Source organism: Melopsittacus undulatus, chromosome 3, assembly GCF_012275295.1.
Source record: "Melopsittacus undulatus isolate bMelUnd1 chromosome 3, bMelUnd1.mat.Z, whole genome shotgun sequence".
Lineage (NCBI taxonomy): Eukaryota > Metazoa > Chordata > Aves > Psittaciformes > Psittaculidae > Melopsittacus > Melopsittacus undulatus.
In genome coordinates, this window is record NC_047529.1 from 91,859,059 (window position 1) to 91,878,912 (window position 19,854).

The window sequence follows — 19,854 nt, forward strand, 5'->3', positions numbered from 1 at the left end:
GTTTTTTTTTTTGTTTTTTTTTTTGCATATGGCTGCTTGTAATAGTTTAGAACCAGAACTAAATAGAATAAAGTAAAAATGTTTGAGTCTCTGCTTCCAAAAAATGGGTATACATGTATGTGCATTTCTAAATGGTCAGCTTTTTCCCATATAAATGGAAAACAACCAAGATAAAATAATCTTGATTTTCTTTATATGTATTAACATTACATACAGAAAGCAACAGTGCTAAAGCATTGTCAAGCTGAAGAAGGAATGTAATTTTTGGTGATTATCAACAAAGGAACGGTTGCTTTTAGAACAAGATTTGTGGTGGGGTTTTGGTGGTGAATTTTTAGTTTTGTTTTTTTGCTTTGTTACTAGTTACCTAGACAGCTTGATTTCTGTAGAAAATGCCACTTTTCTCACTTGAAGCTCTTTCGCAATGGCTGTTCTACTGTTTTTTCTATAATGCCATTGTTAGAAGTGTGAATACCCATTCTTTTAGTCTGTAGATCATGCAGAAACATCTTTAAGCATTCTCATACGCTTACAGGAAAATATTGTATAATGGAAGCAGTATAGCTGATGTTAGGCTTGTGAACGAAAGTGAACAGTCTTGCAAAGGAAGAAGAACGAAAGATTGTTGGGTCCAAAATGAAGAGTAGCTAGAAATAGGAAACAGTTTTTAAAAAAGAAATGCTGATCAATTTTCAGTGGAATCTGAAAGCAAAAAAAGAAAAAAATATAGTGAACCTGTGATGTCATGATTTTCTGGTGGTTTGTGTGTGTGGTGTGTGTGTGTGCGTGTGTGTATGTTTCTGTTTTGTTTTTGTTGACTTCACAGGAAGAGGTTTAAACATGAAGGCAAAACTGTCAAACCTTAGCATGGCTAAATATGAAGCAAAGCTGCCATATTTTTTATTTTTTTTTCCTTTTTGTGCCTCCATCTAGATCTATCACATAATTTAAAGAAAAAAAGAAAATAAAGGTACAATTTAACCTCAGGAGAGCTAATAGTGTGAAAAAAAAAACCCAAACCAAAACAACAACCCTGATGAATTTTGTTTCCGCAGCACGATATTATCAAAGATTTAAGAAACAAATTTGCCAGCCTCGGCGAGAACTCTCTGGTAACAGCATAAATGTCTGTGTTGGTTTGCTTTTGAGTTAAAGGTTTCTTTTTCATTCATTTGAACATATTTCTCTTTTTTACCTCTTCTTTTTTAATTTATTATTCATACCCTCTATTTAGCAAGCCTTCATTTTTTAAACCTCTTCCATCTTCCAATGTCTTTTTTTCCGTAAATTGGATGGAAAGTTTATGGCAGCAAAGCTGTCATTCTGGCTACTTCTGCTGCAGCTGTTCCTGCTTTTAGGTCATACATGTTTTGGGTGTTGTTTTTGGACATGACACTAACTGGTTGTGTCATGTTCCTTTTGAGTAAGCTTTTTACCACGCCATCCGATGGACTTGCTGTCATAGGGCTCTATGCAACTTCCATTTTGCAACTTATACTGCTTAGTCATCCTCAATTCTCCAGTAAACTTCAATTAAGTTGGTGAAAATTCAAACTCATCTGGAATTAACTGTGCCTTTATGTTTGCTCTTTATGTTCTTCTTTATGTTTTTTGGTAGTAGTTTAAATTATAAAGAACAAACTTCACCATTGCTCCAGCAACGCCATGCAGTATTGTTTGTTGCCGCTAGAGAATGTAAAATATAAAAGCACAGTGTATTCTATCAAATATTCTGTTGGAAAGGTGAGCAATCTATATTGTAATATGATATGTTTTGAAAAAAATTCTGAGATACTTCTGTTACTCTGGTATTCAGCAACAACTTGCAACTCAAGAGCCGCATACTGAGCAGTATGAAGTTATGGTCACAGTATAGCAGATTATTAAGAATATGAACTGTTGCACAAAATAATGGCACAAAAGTGCGAGTTTGATATATGCAGTATAGATCATGAATATGGGCTTTGAACTAACTTCATGATTTACAATTGAGATGACTCTTTTCAGATAAACTGCTAAAAGCATAATAAAGAAAAATACCAAAGGGAGACTATTGCTTGAACACATTAAATATCTGTTCAGTGGCATTGTATGTATTGAAATGGTCCATGATGTTGCCATAGAGCCCATATACTAAGAGAAAATATAAAATCTTTGGAGAACTGATATTAACTGAAGATCTCATCTTAAATGACTGGAATTTTTATTCAGGAAAAAGAAATGGAAAAGCAAAAGCTTCTGTATCAGCAAGCCAGACTGCATGACCGAGGTGCTGCTGAGATGGTTCTACAGACAATCAGTGCTAGTAAAGGTAATGTTTTGTTGTGTACATACCATATTAAACCTTATTTCCAATGGTCTTTGAAATGATTGTAATTCTTACAGGGCAAAACCTTAAGAGGTTTGACATCAAAGAAGTTTCAAAAATTATTGACAGCTAACCCATGGAAGTTTAATGAATAATTCTCATGAGGTTATATTGTTGTTGTTGCTATCATCATCATTTAATAATAACAATAATAATAAGCATTTTCTAGTGATGATTGAGAAGTGTGAAGAAGTTCATAGCTTTAGCAGCATGCAGTGACAAAAAAAGGCCTCCAAATTCTAGCATTTGTGCAGTTCTGAAGTAGTTGTAAATTTTTCTGTCCCTAATCCCCCCAAAATCTGCTTTATTGGTATTCTTTTGTCCCATAGACACCATCTTACTCTAAGTTTTGATACTTTAATGAGCTGTTCCATGATTTGTTTCTACAGTACTGATGTTTTAAAAATCGTATTTTTTTTTTTTTTACTGTAAATAAATGCTTTGGATCACTGTAAATTTCTAAAGAAACAGGAAGTATCTAGGCCAGCAGGTAGAGGAGACATAGTGTTAAACTTGAAAGCTAGCTTTAAATTGAGCACCCAGCCTTAAACCAGCTGTTGGATGCTCTAGTGAACGAAACATGATTTATAGTCATTGAGCTCAGTTTTTACTGTCATATTTTGATTCTTTTGTGTACTGTGTATACATTATATTATGTCTGTAGTCACTCAGGAAGATACAGTTACACTAGAGATCATGAAACAAAACAGTCTGTTTTACAAGAGAGACAAGAACGCCTCTCCTGATAAATTACCGTTTATTCCATTGTACAGATAAGTTAATGGAACATTCTTATATTTATATATAATCTGAAAATATATTTTAAAATCATTTTAAGGTGAGATGGGTCCAATGGTTGCAGCTACCCTAAAGTTAGGGATTGCTATCTTAAATGGAGGAAATTCTACAGTTCAACAGGTAAGGTACAAATTTATTTTTACCTATTCTATTCATTATAGATCTTTGTACTGTGGTTATTGTAGTAGGGAATCATGTAGTGTGACTATTTGTCATATGCTATTTATCTTCTTACTCTTGTTCTCAGGAGAAAATAGCATACAGATGTGCCTTATTTGCTAGGTATATATTTATTTGTATACATATAATTAACCTATAATGATGCAAGGCTAAAAGAAATTTGTTTTGCATTTTAGTTGAAAGAGGGTATTTTTATGTTAAATCATTAACTTCTAGAGGAATTCTGTGGGAGGGAAGAATTTCGTCATAGAATTGTAGAATGGTTTGGGTTGGAAGAAACCTTAAAGATCTTCTAGTTCCAACCCCCCTACCATGGGCAGGGACACCCTCCACTGGATCGGATGGTTCAAAGCCCCATCCAGCCTGGCCTTGAATAGTTTGGGGAATGGGACAGCCACAACTTCTCTGGGCAACCTGTTCCAGTGTACTATTTACTCTTCAGAGTAAAGATTATTTTTTTTCCTACTGTATAATCTTTCCTACTATCTATTAGTAATACAGTTAGATTTGCTGCTTTTTCAGTTGCCTCATTTCTACCCATTTTCTCTGGTCTTATGCTTATCTTTTTGATTTTCCTTTAGATTCCAAGATCAAATTTTCAGCCTTCCTTGAGAAGAATAATTTGGGTGGGGGGAAGGTGTAGAAAAGTGGTTTTGAAAAGTTGTCATCTGCATCTTCTGGAGTTCTTTGCTTAGATTAGTATGGTGGTGTTGATGGGGGTTTCCTTTTCTGTGATCTTGGGTCTACTTGGGGTTTTGCTGATAACATTTCAAGCTATCTGCTTATGTGCTCTTTTATTTTGAAGGTTACTTATTATCCATTATTCCTATTGTTCTGGATATTTGAAAAGAGAATTTTACCTCATTTACAGTCTGAATCTTTGTAGTATCCCTTCTAGGATTGATCTTTGAACATTATGATTTTTGTTCACAATTGGGACTTCTGTTACAATTCTAAATCTTCACTCAACAACACATTGCATTCTAGAATCAGAGTTTACTCTACTGAATAACTTCCTGTTACTTCAATCTATTATCAGAGAGGTATTACACTTTACAGTAAAGTAAAAACAAATTTAAAAATACTTATATGATTAATAATGTGCTGCTGCAGCTAAAATAATCTAAACCAAACTGAAGTTATGACAAGCCTGGTCTGTGCTGAAGCAGTAATGTCAGTACAAATTTGTGGCCTGCTAGTAGCAAAATTATATTAATCAATAAATTCTGCTATCTGTATTAAATTTAGTAACTGTTTGTTTTCCATGTCTTAGGAAAGAATAGTCAAAATGGATGACTGTCTTTTCTGTAAAAGATATGAGCATTTAATGTTCTTTTTATGTTTGATACTTGGATTTTTCTTTGCAAGACTCTTGTATGAACTGTAAATATTACAGACATTTCAAAACACCAGGATCACTAGTAATCTAGAATCCATGTAGTATTAACTAGATTAACACATGGTATAAATATTAATTCTGTGCATAAATTATTTGTGTTTACTGCAGAAAATGCTTGACTACCTCAAGGATAAAAAGGATGTGGGATTTTTCCAGAGTCTTGCTGGTCTTATGCAGTCCTGTAGGTAAGAAAATACCTACTTTAAAAATTTATTAGTGCATTTAGATTTTATTCCACAGTATTTATAGTTTTGGAAAGAACCTCTACATACTTTTTGGAAACAGCACCTGGGGACTTTAATGTGCTGGATTTGGGATAAAGAATAAGGTGATGCTGATGGTATGAAAATCATCTGATAAATATCAACCTTGATAAAAGCTCTTTTCACAGCTGCATATGGCATTTCTGTCTACTTGAGGTGTGCTAGAAAACAGCACCAGAGTTAAGAGCATTCATTGAGGCAACTCTGGAGGTATGCTGTAATCCTGGAGAAAGCAAATTAATGATCAGTGTTAGCTAATATAAACATTTTGTGAAAACCCAACTTTGTGGTTTGTGAGAATTATTAATAGGACCTTTTAGAAGACAAAAGAAAAAGAATGGAATGTTGTGTTTTAATAAACTGTGAAGATACTGTGACTTTTTTGTCCATACATGTTTCTCAACAGTTCATATCAATTTGATATATATAAATACGTATCTATAATTCCTAAGACTAAAACGTATCAATGTTTTATATATTACATATCATGTAAATAATGTGTTAAGGAACATAAAACATAGGATTAAAAGGGCTTCCTGGATCAAGCAGTTCAGTATTCTCTTATGTCAAGGGTACCATGTTATATCCTTTTTTCTTAACATTGTTTTTGCCCAAAATTTTGAAGTTTGTTAATTTTGAAGCATCGGTAAGATTTCTTGCTATCAGAACTGCTGCTGTAGTTCATCTACATTCATCTGACTTCCATAAACATTCTTGCTTGTGAACAAAAGTTACTCATAGTTAGCTGGCAGGCTAAGCCACAAAAGACAGAAATTTTCAGAATCACAAATAAAAATATGCAAGTGTATATGTTCCTGAAATCTGGTTAGTTGAATATACATTCCATTTTGGCAGCTTCAGCTTTTCAGAATTTTCAGGGAATGGAGCTAATAAAGACAGTTTCTTAATGGACATTGATGCTTTGGATTAATTGGTCTATTATGCAAAAGTAGTCAATAATATGGCTTCTTTGTAATCCCTAAAATGAGTATGTATATCATAGACATTCAGTTTTTTTGGTCACTCGTAAAAAGCTAAAATCTATTGTCATTTGCAGGGTAAAAGCAGGTTAAGTCTGCAGAGCTGAGTTTTGTAGTCTTGTAGCAGACACATATATTAAGTCACTGAAATGCATCTTCTTGCACTAGTATGATTATATACTAGTGAAATTACAGATTCTTTTCTGTCTTTCATAAAATGAAATATTACACATACTTATTTGATTAATCATTGGACAAATGGCATTTTTCTCATTGCAGTGTTCTTGACCTAAATGCATTTGAACGTCAGAACAAAGCAGAAGGCCTTGGGATGGTGACTGAAGAAGGATCAGGTACTATTGATAAATCAAAAACGATCTCTGAACTTTTCTCTTTCACATTTTGCAGAAGCAACCCAAACTTGAAAGAACCCTAAAAGATATCTAGAAAGATATCTAGAGGCTAAAGCTAAAATATGATTCCTAATAGCGGTTTCTATTTAATTGGCCTACCAAAGCGCATGCTTGTCAATAGTAAATCACTAGCATGTGTTGAGTTTCAAAATGGTCTTGGAGAGCTCTTACCCATCGTTCTGAAGAAGTGAAGACATTATGTGTAAAATTGAAAACAGATTCTAGCTACAAACAGCAGTATTTATGCATGTAAAACATTTCAGAAATCCCTAACCAGTTTCAGCATAAAATGAAAGTAAGAATTCCCACCTGCTTTCTTGAATTGTCTTGGCTGGAATGAAACAGTTCAGTTAAGGCATAAGTTAAATATCAAAAGTTGATGGAACTGAATCTGCTGCTTGGGAAAAAGTCTGCTGGGAAAACTATTTCTTTGAAATAATTCTTTTCTGTTTTCTTTGGGGGAAATATGAAATTTTCACTTTACTTTTGACTTAGAATCAATTTGGCTTTCTATGCGCTATGTTGTCAGTTCACTGTCAATTTCTTTCTTCTTTCTGACAGTAAGTTCTACTGCTCCCTTACTGTGATTGTCTAGAAACATTAGGTTCATCTGTATGTGACTTAATAGAGCTACGAAAGCACATTTTCTCCCCTTCAGGGTTTTTTTATGGTGCATTTTATATTTCAATCCTACAGTGACCTCATCTTTTAACATATTTTTATCTTAGAAACAAGGTAAAAAAGCTTGAATGCATAATCATTATTGAATTTTGGGATTCATAATTCGTATTTGCAATACTGCATATCTTAATGGGTATTTTGCCTGTAGCTCTCTTATGTGGCATATTTCTTGAGTGTTCAACAACATGTCTCAAATCAAAATTATGAACTTCTAAATTTGACTGAATGACTTCAAGACTGAGCAAAATAGTGCTTCTCTGAAGGTGCTCCCACAGTTAGATCAAACCTTGCTAGACTCGTATGAGTAAAAAAATAAAATGAACCCATGTGGATAAAATTTGGTCACAAGATTGTGGATTGAGCACTGATGCAGGTATTTGGCGTGTAAGGTTTTGGCCATTATATTTGTATTCTACTGACCATTATTCTGCACAATGTTTTGATCTCTTGGACAACATTTCTACTACTAAATCATTAAATTTATTATTTATAATGTTGGATTTTTTAAATAGATTGTCAAGATGCCAGCTGATACTTCTTTTGACTGCTCCCTTTATTTCTAGAAATGACTGATTTTTGCATGCAACTGTAAATAGTTCTTTAAATGCTGCATAATTGACTCTGTTAAGAGTATCTTTGTGCTTTCTCATTTGAGGGATTTTTTTAATTTTCTGTTTATTTAATATTTCTCTTTTAGTGCAGAGCTAATTTTGCCAGACCCAATGCTAACTATATTTTTGTATTTGCTAAAACAAATTTCTCAACTTTTTTTTTCTTTTTTTCCCTATTTCTTTTTCTTTGAACTAATTGTCCTGTCTTCCCTTCCTCAGTCATCACTCATGAGCGTGGTAATTATTAAAAACAACTGCCTATTCTTTATTTTTCCTGCTCTTAGATTTGTGTCAGCACTGTACAGCTCCTGAACACCATGAGATTTTTTTTTGTTCCTGTAAGACTGTTAAACTATCAGATTGTTGTTATTGTGTATTCCAAAACTCTTGTTTATGTGTCAGCTCTTCCCACTTTGTTCTTCCTCCCTTTCTCAGGATTTGCACAGTGACTGGCTCACTAGATGTAAGAGCAGCAAGCTTTTTAAATCTGTTATTTTTTTATTTCTTTCCATTTTAGTGAGACCAATATTTGCAATGGATGAATGCTAAAAAAAATATATATGTACTTATACATACACAAAGCCTTGTGCTATAGTCTTCCTGTAGTATTTTTGTTGTGTATTGAATATGGCTTTATCGCTGCATTGATTTGTGCAAGCACAGGAAATCAGTGGTGGATCCAGTGAGGATTTGAGGGTGGTTAGTAAGGAGAGGACCTCCCACTGGCTAGGTTTATCTAATGCAGTCAGAAGCTGATAGAAGTAAGAGGTGGTGCATTGCTTATTTAGAGGAATCAATAGTGTTTACCAGTGTTGCATGTTAACTTCTTAGCTTCGAAAGTTACTTGATGTGTTAAAGTTCCTATACCTCAAAGGTTCCTTACCTGCTTTGTAGGAGCAGTTGCAATGAGATGTTCCTGTTGCCATGAGAAATTAGAATTTAAAATACAAAATGTATATACCATTCATCAGAATCAATAAGCTCAAATACAGCAGGTGTCTTTTCATTAGCCAAATATTTGGGAGAGGAATGATCTGGATTTTTGTTTGTTTCCTCTGGAAATTTTTTATTTGGCAGATTAACAAAGTATCGCACTTAGGATAATGTGCTTTCATTTCCTTTGTTACTGAGGAGGAGCAATTAATACAGTAATCACACTATGTCAAAGATTTATTGGCACAAAGGGATAATATTTGCTAACAGCTCTTTTTTATGTAATAATATCCAGCTATTGAAAACTCAAAAAAACAGAACAAAGCAAAGCCAACCAAACAAAAAGTATACTTTTCCTTTCAGGGTTACGTTATTCTTGACATCATGCTACCTTCATATGTGTATTTTTGCATCATGAAGCACACCTTTTCAATTCATTGAAAAGCAGTTTACATAAGAATTTAAATTGTACTGGTATTAATACCTGATAGCATTATGAAAGCCTAGCCAGTGTGTATGTTGGGAAGCTCTTTAGTGAACAGTTTTGAAGTATCCTAGATTTTATGGGATACCTGAGATCATGTCTGTTTGCAATCCTATGAACAACCTTCTGTAAATGCTAGAAATGAAGTACTGAAGATGTGGAAATGTTTTCTTCCATTCTTTTTTTTGAGGGAGATATTTACTCTATGAATAATAAATTAATCCTCAATTAAAGATCATTTTATTGGTTCCAGAGAGAATAATGGGATGCAAAATGTGCACTGTAGCTTGTTTCTCATGTCAGTCTGAAGCAGAAGCATAATAATGAGTAATTGTCATTGAGTATGCAACCTATAAGCCTGAAATTATTCTTGCCAAAGTGAAATTAAAATTGCTGTTGATGCTTATGGGAATAGAATCAGCTTGTCCTGAAGGGCAGTACTTGTCTCTGGTCTCATGTCAACTTTGGCAACAGGTAGAAAGCCCTGTATTGAGTCAACATGGATGTGAAATTTATTGTTCTGTTTCTTTGTGCTGTCCACATCATAAGCTCCTTGTCCTGATATTCCTCTGACTGGTACTACCTTCCCTTTCCAAACCCTGGAACCCCCACTGGTAACAACATTGATGATTCTTTAGCAAATGTGTTTCTTAACTGTTTTTGTGATGTATTCAATGTTGTTTCTTCTTGTATGTATGTTGGTTTGATTGTTCTGTTTCCTTTTCAAAAAAGGTGGATTCAAAACCAAAGACATGTAGAAATGCTTATCTTGCAGTGGTTTTTCATTTTTCCTTTAACACTCATACATTATGCTATTTCACTGTGGGTCACAAAAATCTTGAAAGTGCAATGTTTTTCCCCTTTGGGGAGACTTGTTTTACTTACAAACTAAAAAATTTAAGCTGTTTATGCTTAGATTATTTTACTTTTTTTTCATTTTGTTAGGGGAGCTCTACTTTTATTTTTAATCTTTTAATATTGAATCATGGCATTACTTTGGTTGCCCATAAATTCTCAGAAGGCTATTTTAATAAAATATAATTCTAGAATAAAATTGTATCTCACAGTAGGTCTTAAAGGATTTTTTTGTGAAAATGAGTGGTACACATGCCGTATAATAAATGTCTATAATGAGGGGTACACATCATGCTATTTTCAGCCATTAAAAATGTGAATTCAATAAATATACTTTTTTCCCTCACTAGCCTAGTCACACTTAAAGTGTATGTTTAAATTCTGTGATACACTGTAGCCTACACTAGAAGGATGTTTTCCACCTTTGTATCACTCTATTTGAATCTGTGTTTGCATTTAAAATATCACTCAGAAAGCAAGAGCTTTTCTTATTTGAATCAGATTATCAAGAAGACAAAAGCATTTGGCATTCACAATACAATCTGGTATTACCCAGGTGAGAGAGCTTCGTTCTTGCTTAACAGCCATCACAAAGGAGCCCTATTCCTTTTTGAAAGCTGAAAGTATTTGTATATTCCTATAACATGTAGCATCAGACCAATGTTTCAGTGTAGTGATGGAACTTGGATCTTTTCCATTAAAGATTTTTTTTTAAAAAAGAAGAGAATTACTAAACTTGGACACATGCACTTTCAAGGAAAAAAAAAACCCCATATATTTAGTTTCTCATTCAATCTTATTTTAAATTCCTACACGATAGCTCTGTTCCTGTATATCACAAAAACAAGCTACTAGCTATGCAAAACTACAGGCTTAAAGCCTTTCGGTGTGTAGCCATATTATTTACATAGAGCATGAGCAACGGCAGCATTTTACCATCTAAAGCAGATATATGCCAGGATGTACATCATATCAACACAAAAGAACATGTTTTTTGTGGCAACCTATGTGGCAAATAATGTAACAGTATACATTATTTATGTTTCTAAGTACATTATCTATGCAAATTTTTTTGTGTGTAGTGGCATGAATCTTTGTGTACAGCAGCAAAGGTTGTCCTGTTAGATTATATAGAAATAAATGAATCTGCACTTCAGTTCTGTAGCTGCCAGTTACACACCTCTTGCTTTCAGTAATGTCTGAAAATTCAAATCCTTGTCAATATCAACATTGGATTTAGTCAGATTTTGATGAGCTGTAGAAATTGAAAACCAGAATTATTTTGAATCTTAGTGTGGCCAAGCTGTTTGAAACAGTGGTTTTTTTTCTTCATTTTGGGATACATAAAAAGATTTCTGAAAGGAACTGGCATTTCAACTTATGTGAAATGATGTACCTAAGCAACTTCAATATCACAGAATTTTGTAATAACTTGTATTCATTTTGTGATATTGTTTCAGTGGAATTAATGAAAAAATAACTATTAAAATTTAAGAATTTCTAAATTCCAGTGTATGTACTAAAAGTTGGAAAATTAATCAGTAAATTAAACTGTATAGCAATTTTTAATTGAGACTTGTTTTCCTTCTTGTTTCAAAAAGTCTTACTTGATAGAGGGCAAGAGAAACAGGTGGAAAAAAATACTGATCTGTAACTTAATTATAACATCACAGAATAGTTAGGGTTGGAAAGAACCTTAAGATCATGTAGTTCCAACCCCCCTGCCATGGGCAGGGACACCTCACACTAAGCCATGTAGTCCAAGGCCTTGTCCAGCCTGGCCTTGAACACCGCCAGGGATGGAGCATTTACCACTTCTTTGGGCAACCTGTTCCAGTGCCTCACCACTATCACAGTAAAGAACTTCTTATAGAATCATAGAATCATAGAATAGTTAGCGTTGGAAAGGGCCTTAAGATCATCTAGTTCCAACCCCCCTGCCATGGACAGGGACACCTCACACTAAACCATGTCACCCAAGGCTTCATCCAACCTGGTCTTGAACACCGCCAGGGATGGAGCATTCACTACCTCCCTGGGAAACCCATTCCAGTACCTCACCACCCTCACAGTAAAGAATTTCTTCCTTATGTCCAATCTAAACCTCTGCTGTTTAAGTTTCAACCCGTTACCCCTTGTCCTGTCACTGCAGTCCCTAATGAATAGTCCCTCACCAGCAGCCCTGCAGGCCCCGTTCAAATGCAGCCGATCTCCCCCGATCTCCATGCAGCCTTCTCTTCTCCAGGCTGAACAGCCCCAACTTTCTCAGCCTGTCTTCATATGGGAGGTGCTCCAGTCCCCTGATCATCCTCATGGCCCTCCTCTGGACTTGTTCCAACAGTTCCATGTCCTTTTTATGTTGAGGGCACCAGAACTTCCCCTGTTTTAAGTTTAAACTCATTACCCCTTGTCCTATTGCTACAGTCTGATGAAGAGAACCTCTCCGGCATCCTTGTAGGCCCCCTTCAGATACTGGAAGGCTGCTATGAGGTCTCCATGCAGCCTTCTCTTCTCCAGGCTGAACAGCCCCAATTTTCTCAGCCTGTCTTCATATGGGAGGTGCTCCAGTCCCCTGATCATCCTCGTGGTCCTCCTCTGGACTTGTTCCAACAGTTCCATGTCCTTTTTATGTTGACGACACCAGAAATGCACACTTTACTCTAAATGGGGTCTCATGAGAGCAGAGGGGCAGGATCACTTCCTTTGATCTGCTGGTCATACTTCCTTCAGAAATGGCTTTGATTTAGTGATATCTTGATATGCAAGAACTACATGATTGGACCCCTTATGGCTTGACTTTTCCAGTGGTAATATGTCAGCAATTTCCCTTGAGTTATTTTTTAATATCACTCCCATCTCAGCAGTCAAGCTGCACACATTCCATGTGTGAAAGTACAGGCTTCACTGAATATTTGGCATGTTGTAATGCTTATTATTGCAAAATATAAATATTCACCCAGATTAACAATGCATATAACTTTAAATCGTAACTTTAAGCATGACAGCGGTTCAGTCAAATTAGAAAAAAACAAGCAACCCATGACTAATCTTGTGGAATATTCTATACTCTGGCCTTCAACCAGAACATATAAAAGTATCTTTCGGGGCTGAGCTTCAAAGTAATGCTGAATAATATAGTTTTAAGTGCACAGGCACCTTTTGATTTTACTTTCTTGGTGCCTTGGGCATATATAGTACATATAAATTAATCAGCACCGACACAAACAGGAATTTCTTTTTCAGTGTTTTATTAGCTGAAAGTGTTTTCGGTCTTCTGTGATTGAAAAAGTTATGACTTGTCTGGGATAGAGAAAAGTGTCATGGAATGTCATTTATAGTATTTGACTGATTCTCAGAGAAGGAATTGCATATTGCTCACCACTACCATAAGTACACATCTAGAATTAGGACAGAGAGCATTATATCTTTCTCCATGTTACAAGAAACTGTGTTGACATATGCTTTGGTGAGATGTGGCGATATGCGCTCTTAATACCAAACATTATGCCTTGATGGCACAGGGAAGAGTGAAAGTATATACTTCTAAAGTATTCATGTTAATTTTGAAAATGTTTTTTCTTCCCAATCCTACCATTGTACTGAAGATACTTGCTTAAAAATTCACAAGCTATCTTGAACATGTAAATGTTCATGACTCTATGTAAAGTTAAACTTCTAATCATGTTAATGTGTATATATTTATATAAGATATATATGTATATATATAAAAAATATACTTTTTCCAAATTGTTTGAAATTGTTTCTAATTCAGCTGTGTCACGATTTAACCCCAGCCAGCAACTAAGCACCACACAGCTGCTTGCTCACTCATGGTATGGGGAAGAGAATCAAAAGGGTAAAAGTGAGGGGTTGAGAAAAACACAGTTTAATAGATAAAAGCAAAATCCATGTATGCAAGCAAAGCAAACCAAGGAATTCATTCACCACTTCCCATTGCCAGGCATATGTTCAGCCATCTCCAGGAGAACAGGGCTCTGTCACGCATGACAGATACTTGGGAAGATAAATGCCATCACTCCATATGTCCCCCACTTCCTCCTTCTTCCCCCAGTTTTACATGCTGAGCATGACCCCATATGGTATGGGATCCCTTGGGTCATTTGGGGTCAGCTGTCTCAGTGGTGTCCCCACTCAGCTTCTCACATACCACCAGCCCACTCACTGGTGGGGTCGTCTGAGGAGCAGAAAAGGTCTTGACTCCATGTAAGCACTGCTCAGCACTAACAAAAACATCCTTGTGTTATCAACACAATTTTTAGCACAAATCCAAAACATAGGAACACAGCTGCTATGAAGAAGGTTAATTGTACTCCAGCCAAAAACAGTACAAGCTGCAATAATGTAATTGTAATAATATAATAATTTATAAATGTATGCATTACAATTAGTTCTCCAGCAGTATAATAGTATTTCAGTAATTAATATTATCATAATTGTCTAAAACTTTTAAATTGTAAGTAGTTTACTCTTCTGATTTCCTTCTGTTCACACATTAAAACTATTATCTTTTTAGACACAGGATTTTGAAGTTAAAATAAAGTCTAAAGTATCTTCTCATTTATAAAATATTCTAAAATCTTTCGTAGTTTGCTTACATTTTTTATCTTCTTTCCTTCTATTATCTACAAATAGTGATTGGCCACATATTCAAATGATGTCTATTCTTAAAATGTTTTTTTATGGCTTCCATTTTTGTTGCCATACACATTCCAAATACTTTTCCAAAGTCCTAAATGGGAATTTCCTTATTTTCAATAGGTGGCCTTCATCATTGTGAGCATCTGTGTTGTTGTCCTCCCGTGTTGTTATATTAGGTGTTCTGCATTTTCCTAGGCTGCAATTGTTTGCCTGGGTGAATGGTTATTTCTTCACATGTCATTTTGCAGTTAACTGTGTGCATTGGAGCAATTGAAATAAGAGTGTGTTAACTGAGGAGGTTTTAGTATACTGTTTACTGTGAAGAATCAAGAAAATTATTTGAAGCTTTACACATTTGCATATTAGCTGTTTGACAAAAAAAACAAACTGAAGAGCCTAATTAAAGAAATCACATTGACATTTGTTCTACTTCATCATAACTTCATTAGTTTATTTTGTCAGGGGAGACAAATGCCCAGCATCCATTTTGTGTCAGCAGCAGACAGGTACTGAATCCTCAAATATTTCAGCTCAGATGCTTCTTGAGACTACATACATAGAGCTGTAAATTTCAGAGTACTTTATAATCTAACAGTTATTTGAGAAATAATTCTCTTTACTGTTTGATTAAATCTCTTTATGTACTTTAAAAGTACCATGTTTTGCTGTGAATGGGAATCAAATTAATCCAATTCTAACCTGTGTATGTAATGCAGCATTCAAGCGCAGCAAAGTCAAACAAGAATGTAAAATGGATTATTTGTAAAATGCTGCCAAGCTCATGCTGTCATATTTATAAATCAGAAGTTAAGTTTGGGTTTGGTTTTTTTTTTTGGTTTCTTTTTGTTTATTTTTTTGTTTCTTTTTTTTTTTTTTCCTTAACCAAATAACTATCTGCAAAGCACAAGTGTTTGTGCTTCAGATAGATTGGTAGTTACACATTCTCTCACCCCTTCTCTCTTTCTGAAAATTAAGTATCGAGATTTTCTTCAGGGGCTGTGGGGTGTTACTTGGCAGCCTGAGATAATCTGCTTCCCTCTGGCCTTTCTACAGGAGAAAAGGTGATGCAAGATGATGAGTTCACATGTGACCTCTTCCGCTTCCTTCAATTGCTTTGTGAAGGACATAATTCAGGTTTGTGGGCAGGCTGCCAGTCAGCTAAACCAAGGTGATGGTAACTAAAGATAAAAGCTCTTCACTGCTAAAGGTTTGGTAGTATTCATAAAATACTATAAAAGGCAGGGTAGCTGCCTTTATGTGTAATTAAGTTGTCTTTTTTTATCAGCTTTAATTGTGTAGAAAATATAATGGCTTCCAAAATAGTATTTTGTATCCTGACCTACTAGGAAATGTAAACTTATATAGGAAAATGTACATGGCTTGTAACTTTTAGACAGTGAGGATTCAGAGGAAGAATGTAATGGGAAGATACATCTACTGTTATTTTGCATTTGTATACTTCCTGGTGTGCGTTATAAGGCACAAATGTCAGTTGGAGTTGAATGTGGAATTACACCACCATACGCAATATCTTTCTTGAAGAAACAGCATCTATTTTAAACATACCAGAACAAATTAAACTTATAAATGATACCAAATGTATTTCTATTGTTAAGTATATTTTCCTGTGTTCTCTGTGTCATTATTAGGGAAGAAAAACAAAAAAAAAGAGAAAAATTATTATTTTTTTTTAGCCATTAGGCTTATTTGTGACTTTGTAATCAAGAATTGTATAATTATGCAATTAAACTTGCTTTTGCTTTATAAAATATCTACTATGTGTGTATTAATATTGATGGAGATGTATATTTACATCCAGAGATGTAAAATAAATCAGAAATGTGATGAAAATAAGACCCAAGTTAAAATTCTACAGATGAAAGAGATAATCAAGCTTCTAGCTTCAATATTTCACTGATATGTGATCTCTGCAATAAAATGCTAAAGCTCTTAAAACTGTTAAAAAAAAAGGCTTAATAAAATAATCCATTCCTTTGAGGTATAATTTCTTAGATCATGTTAAATTAGAATTAATTTGCAGGAATAGTTTTGTAAGTCTTTAACACTTAAATAAATATAAAATTTTATTTGAATTTTTAGATTTTCAGAATTACCTGAGAACTCAGACTGGTAACAACACAACTGTTAATATTATCATTTCCACTGTGGATTACTTATTAAGAGTTCAGGTAGGTTAGCTTGCACACTAATTAAGTAGCTAACAATAATGACTTGCGTCTATACGATATTTACCTTTTTTAAAAAGTACTTATTTTGATCATAAGGCAGAAGTTTGTATATGGAAATTCCAAATTACATAATTTCTATGGAATTTTCTTCAGCTATTAATGTTTGCAGCAAAATCAAACTTCATCCTTATCATAAAATGTTCCATTTTATTAGAGGAGCACATTTATTTGTCATAACATTTATTCTGGTGACTGTAGACCATCTTGAGGTGAAGACTATAAATCTCTACTGGTTACAGTTCTTGAAGACTTGTTTTTTACTGTGAAAGTCAAAGGAAAAAAAAGTGAGAAAGATTTATTGCAGCTATTATACGCAAGAATGCAATGGAGAGCAGAGGAAGGTAAATGCTAAGTGTATCAGTGAATACCGTTAGCCAGTTGGTGACTGAGACTGCCCTGTGGCTGAAAAATGTTTCAAATTGTTCAAGTTAAGCTTCAGCCAACTGCTTTTTCATCCGTGTTCTGATTTGGTCTGAACACTGGGCTGCTGTATGGATAGTTGTGGGATGGTATGGAGTGAAGGATAAGTACAGTGCATTATTTTCTAATGAGGGGAAGAAAAGGGCAAGAAGAAAAAAAAAAAAGCAGAGGGCTAGATTAAAAAACCCTTTAACCCTCTGATTTGAATTTTCTCCCTATCTTTAAATATGAACACATTACATTGTCACAGGTCAGTAGAAAGTAATGTAAAAATATTTAATTTGTTTCTAGATTGGAGCATGTGAAAGGCACAAAAACATATTTTGAGATAAAAAATAATATTTTTTACCTATTAGTTTCATATTTCTGAAAATCACTGTGCATCATAGTATGCATTGTTGTGGTTTTGTAGTTTATCTGGTTAAGTTTTCCCTTTAGCCATTCATTTATTTAGTCTGAGAATTCCAGGCTTTGGAAATTGGTAGGTTTAAGTTGCTGCTTTTTATCAGTGCTGCTTTTTATCCTTATGCATTTTGTAGAAGTTGTAGGGACAATACAGTTATTTTCATTGAATTGCTTACTTTGTTGAAATTTTAATAAGCTCACTTTTGGGGAAGATGGGAAGAGAAACCATGCACAAAAAGCAGTATTTGTTACCACCATTGACTAGGTGTCAAGCACAGAGTATAAAGAAAGATTGTTTAATGAACAGCATATAGCATGCAACATGGCAGTACTATTGAGTACTTCTTTTCAGAATGCAGGTGGTTGTATTTCTAAGAGCAGATAACAACAGATCTAATTTTTATGTAATGTTTGCTGTGGGGGTTTTAAATTATTTATTTGGTTTATTTGATTTCCTATTGATTCCCTTGAGATGAAACCGTAATTCATGAAGTAATACTTGACAGTTGTTGGGGGACATTTAAAAGCTTTATAAGCTAAGCACATTTTAGAACTAGAATGCTATCTACTGTTATTTTTCTTAGCTTAATGAATAAACAGTTAGAGGCAGTTTGATTATATAATCTCTTTTTGCTTTTCACGACCATTTTTAGGAATCCATTAGTGATTTCTATTGGTACTATTCTGGGAAGGATGTTATTGATGAGCAAGGACAACGAAATTTTTCCAAAGCCATTCAGGTTGCAAAACAAGTTTTCAATACTCTGACAGAGTATATCCAGGTAAATTAGATTCATTGGAATTTTACTTATTCAAAAAAAATTAATCATACTTTTGGCTTGAAGATATAGCATAGAAACATAATATAAATGCATGTGTGCTTTAAGATAATTTTTATTACATTTGTTTAAATAGAAAGTGAAGTTAGTGAAGTTTGGAACATAGCTGTCATTGCTCTTTTGGAATCCTAGCAATTTTATCAGATTTATTGTTATTATATATATTATATATATTATATATCTTATATAATCAACTTTTTGTTGTATGCAAGACAATACAATTTACTTGTTTTGTTTTAATTTGGTCTAAACTGCAGTAGCATTACCTATTTTAAAATCTTCACTTTTAGTCCATTGAGGAACTAAGGTCAATACAAAACATAACAGCTGTGTAGTCAACAGAACATTATATTGTAGTCTGTCTCAGGAGTAAGGTTTTTATAAGGCATCAGTGCTGTGTTTGAAATAACGAAATCACACATTACATTTGAGAATCAGAGAGAGGTACATGAGGTAGACCCCGTAATAAATAAGAGTGGCATCATTCTATCAAAATATCAATATTGCAGTTCTTCCATGACATCTTAGGAATTCAGTATAATTTAATACTTAATTTGTTCTTCATGTAAATCAGTCAACAATATTACAGTATTACAATATTACAATATTAAATAATAGGCAGGTTAGAGGAATCTCAGTAGACTTAGGTGTCTATTATACTGTTTTCATTTAAATGAAGATCATTATTATGAAAATAGTATCTTATAATTCATGAAGACAAAAAGGATGATAGGGGAGGGGATAAGACTGAATAAATATGAGTAGAGGCAGTTTATATATAGTACATACATGTATTTAGTGCACACATGTTTGAGAATTGAAAAATAGTGGTGTTAGCTGATAAAGATTATCCTTTCAGTCTTCAAAAGCTTTTGTATTCCTTTTCAACCCTAACTATTCTATGATTCTATGATATTCAGAAGTTGGAATTTTATGAAAAATTCCTTAGCAGTGTTGCCTATAACAGCTAGAATATATTGGAGGAAAAAATCAGAAGTTTGATTCTCTAATAACTTATGCCAATTTTGCATTAACCTTCTATAAAGTTATTCCTGATTTACAGAATATATAAGGAAGAACCAGCTGGACGATCTATACCCCTTTAGCATTTGCAGTTTAAAGCTGCAGGCAGATATACTTTTTGTGGTTCTGAATTAGTAAATTGGGACTTTGCTAAAACAGAGGCAGAATGGTTATTATGAATAGGGATTGTTTACATTCAGTGGTATTATTAAATAGATAATTTTATATCTGATATATTTTTCATAGTGGTTTCAAAAGGACAGACCTGAGATACAGATACACTACCTGTGTATC

General features: G+C 34.1%; 1 protein-coding gene across 1 annotated transcript in view; it reads left to right on the forward strand.

The window, feature by feature from the left end:
- Positions 1–19,854, forward strand: part of RYR2 (ryanodine receptor 2) — a 363,651-nt gene that overhangs the window by 311,901 nt on the left and 31,896 nt on the right. Inside the window, exons 81-89 of the mRNA XM_034060766.1 lie at positions 1,056–1,112; positions 2,212–2,311; positions 3,207–3,286; positions 4,854–4,930; positions 6,268–6,341; positions 7,913–7,930; positions 15,678–15,758; positions 16,725–16,813; positions 18,352–18,480. Of these exons, the coding sequence (XP_033916657.1) occupies positions 1,056–1,112; positions 2,212–2,311; positions 3,207–3,286; positions 4,854–4,930; positions 6,268–6,341; positions 7,913–7,930; positions 15,678–15,758; positions 16,725–16,813; positions 18,352–18,480 (705 nt within the window). The remainder of the gene's footprint in view (positions 1–1,055; positions 1,113–2,211; positions 2,312–3,206; positions 3,287–4,853; positions 4,931–6,267; positions 6,342–7,912; positions 7,931–15,677; positions 15,759–16,724; positions 16,814–18,351; positions 18,481–19,854) is intronic.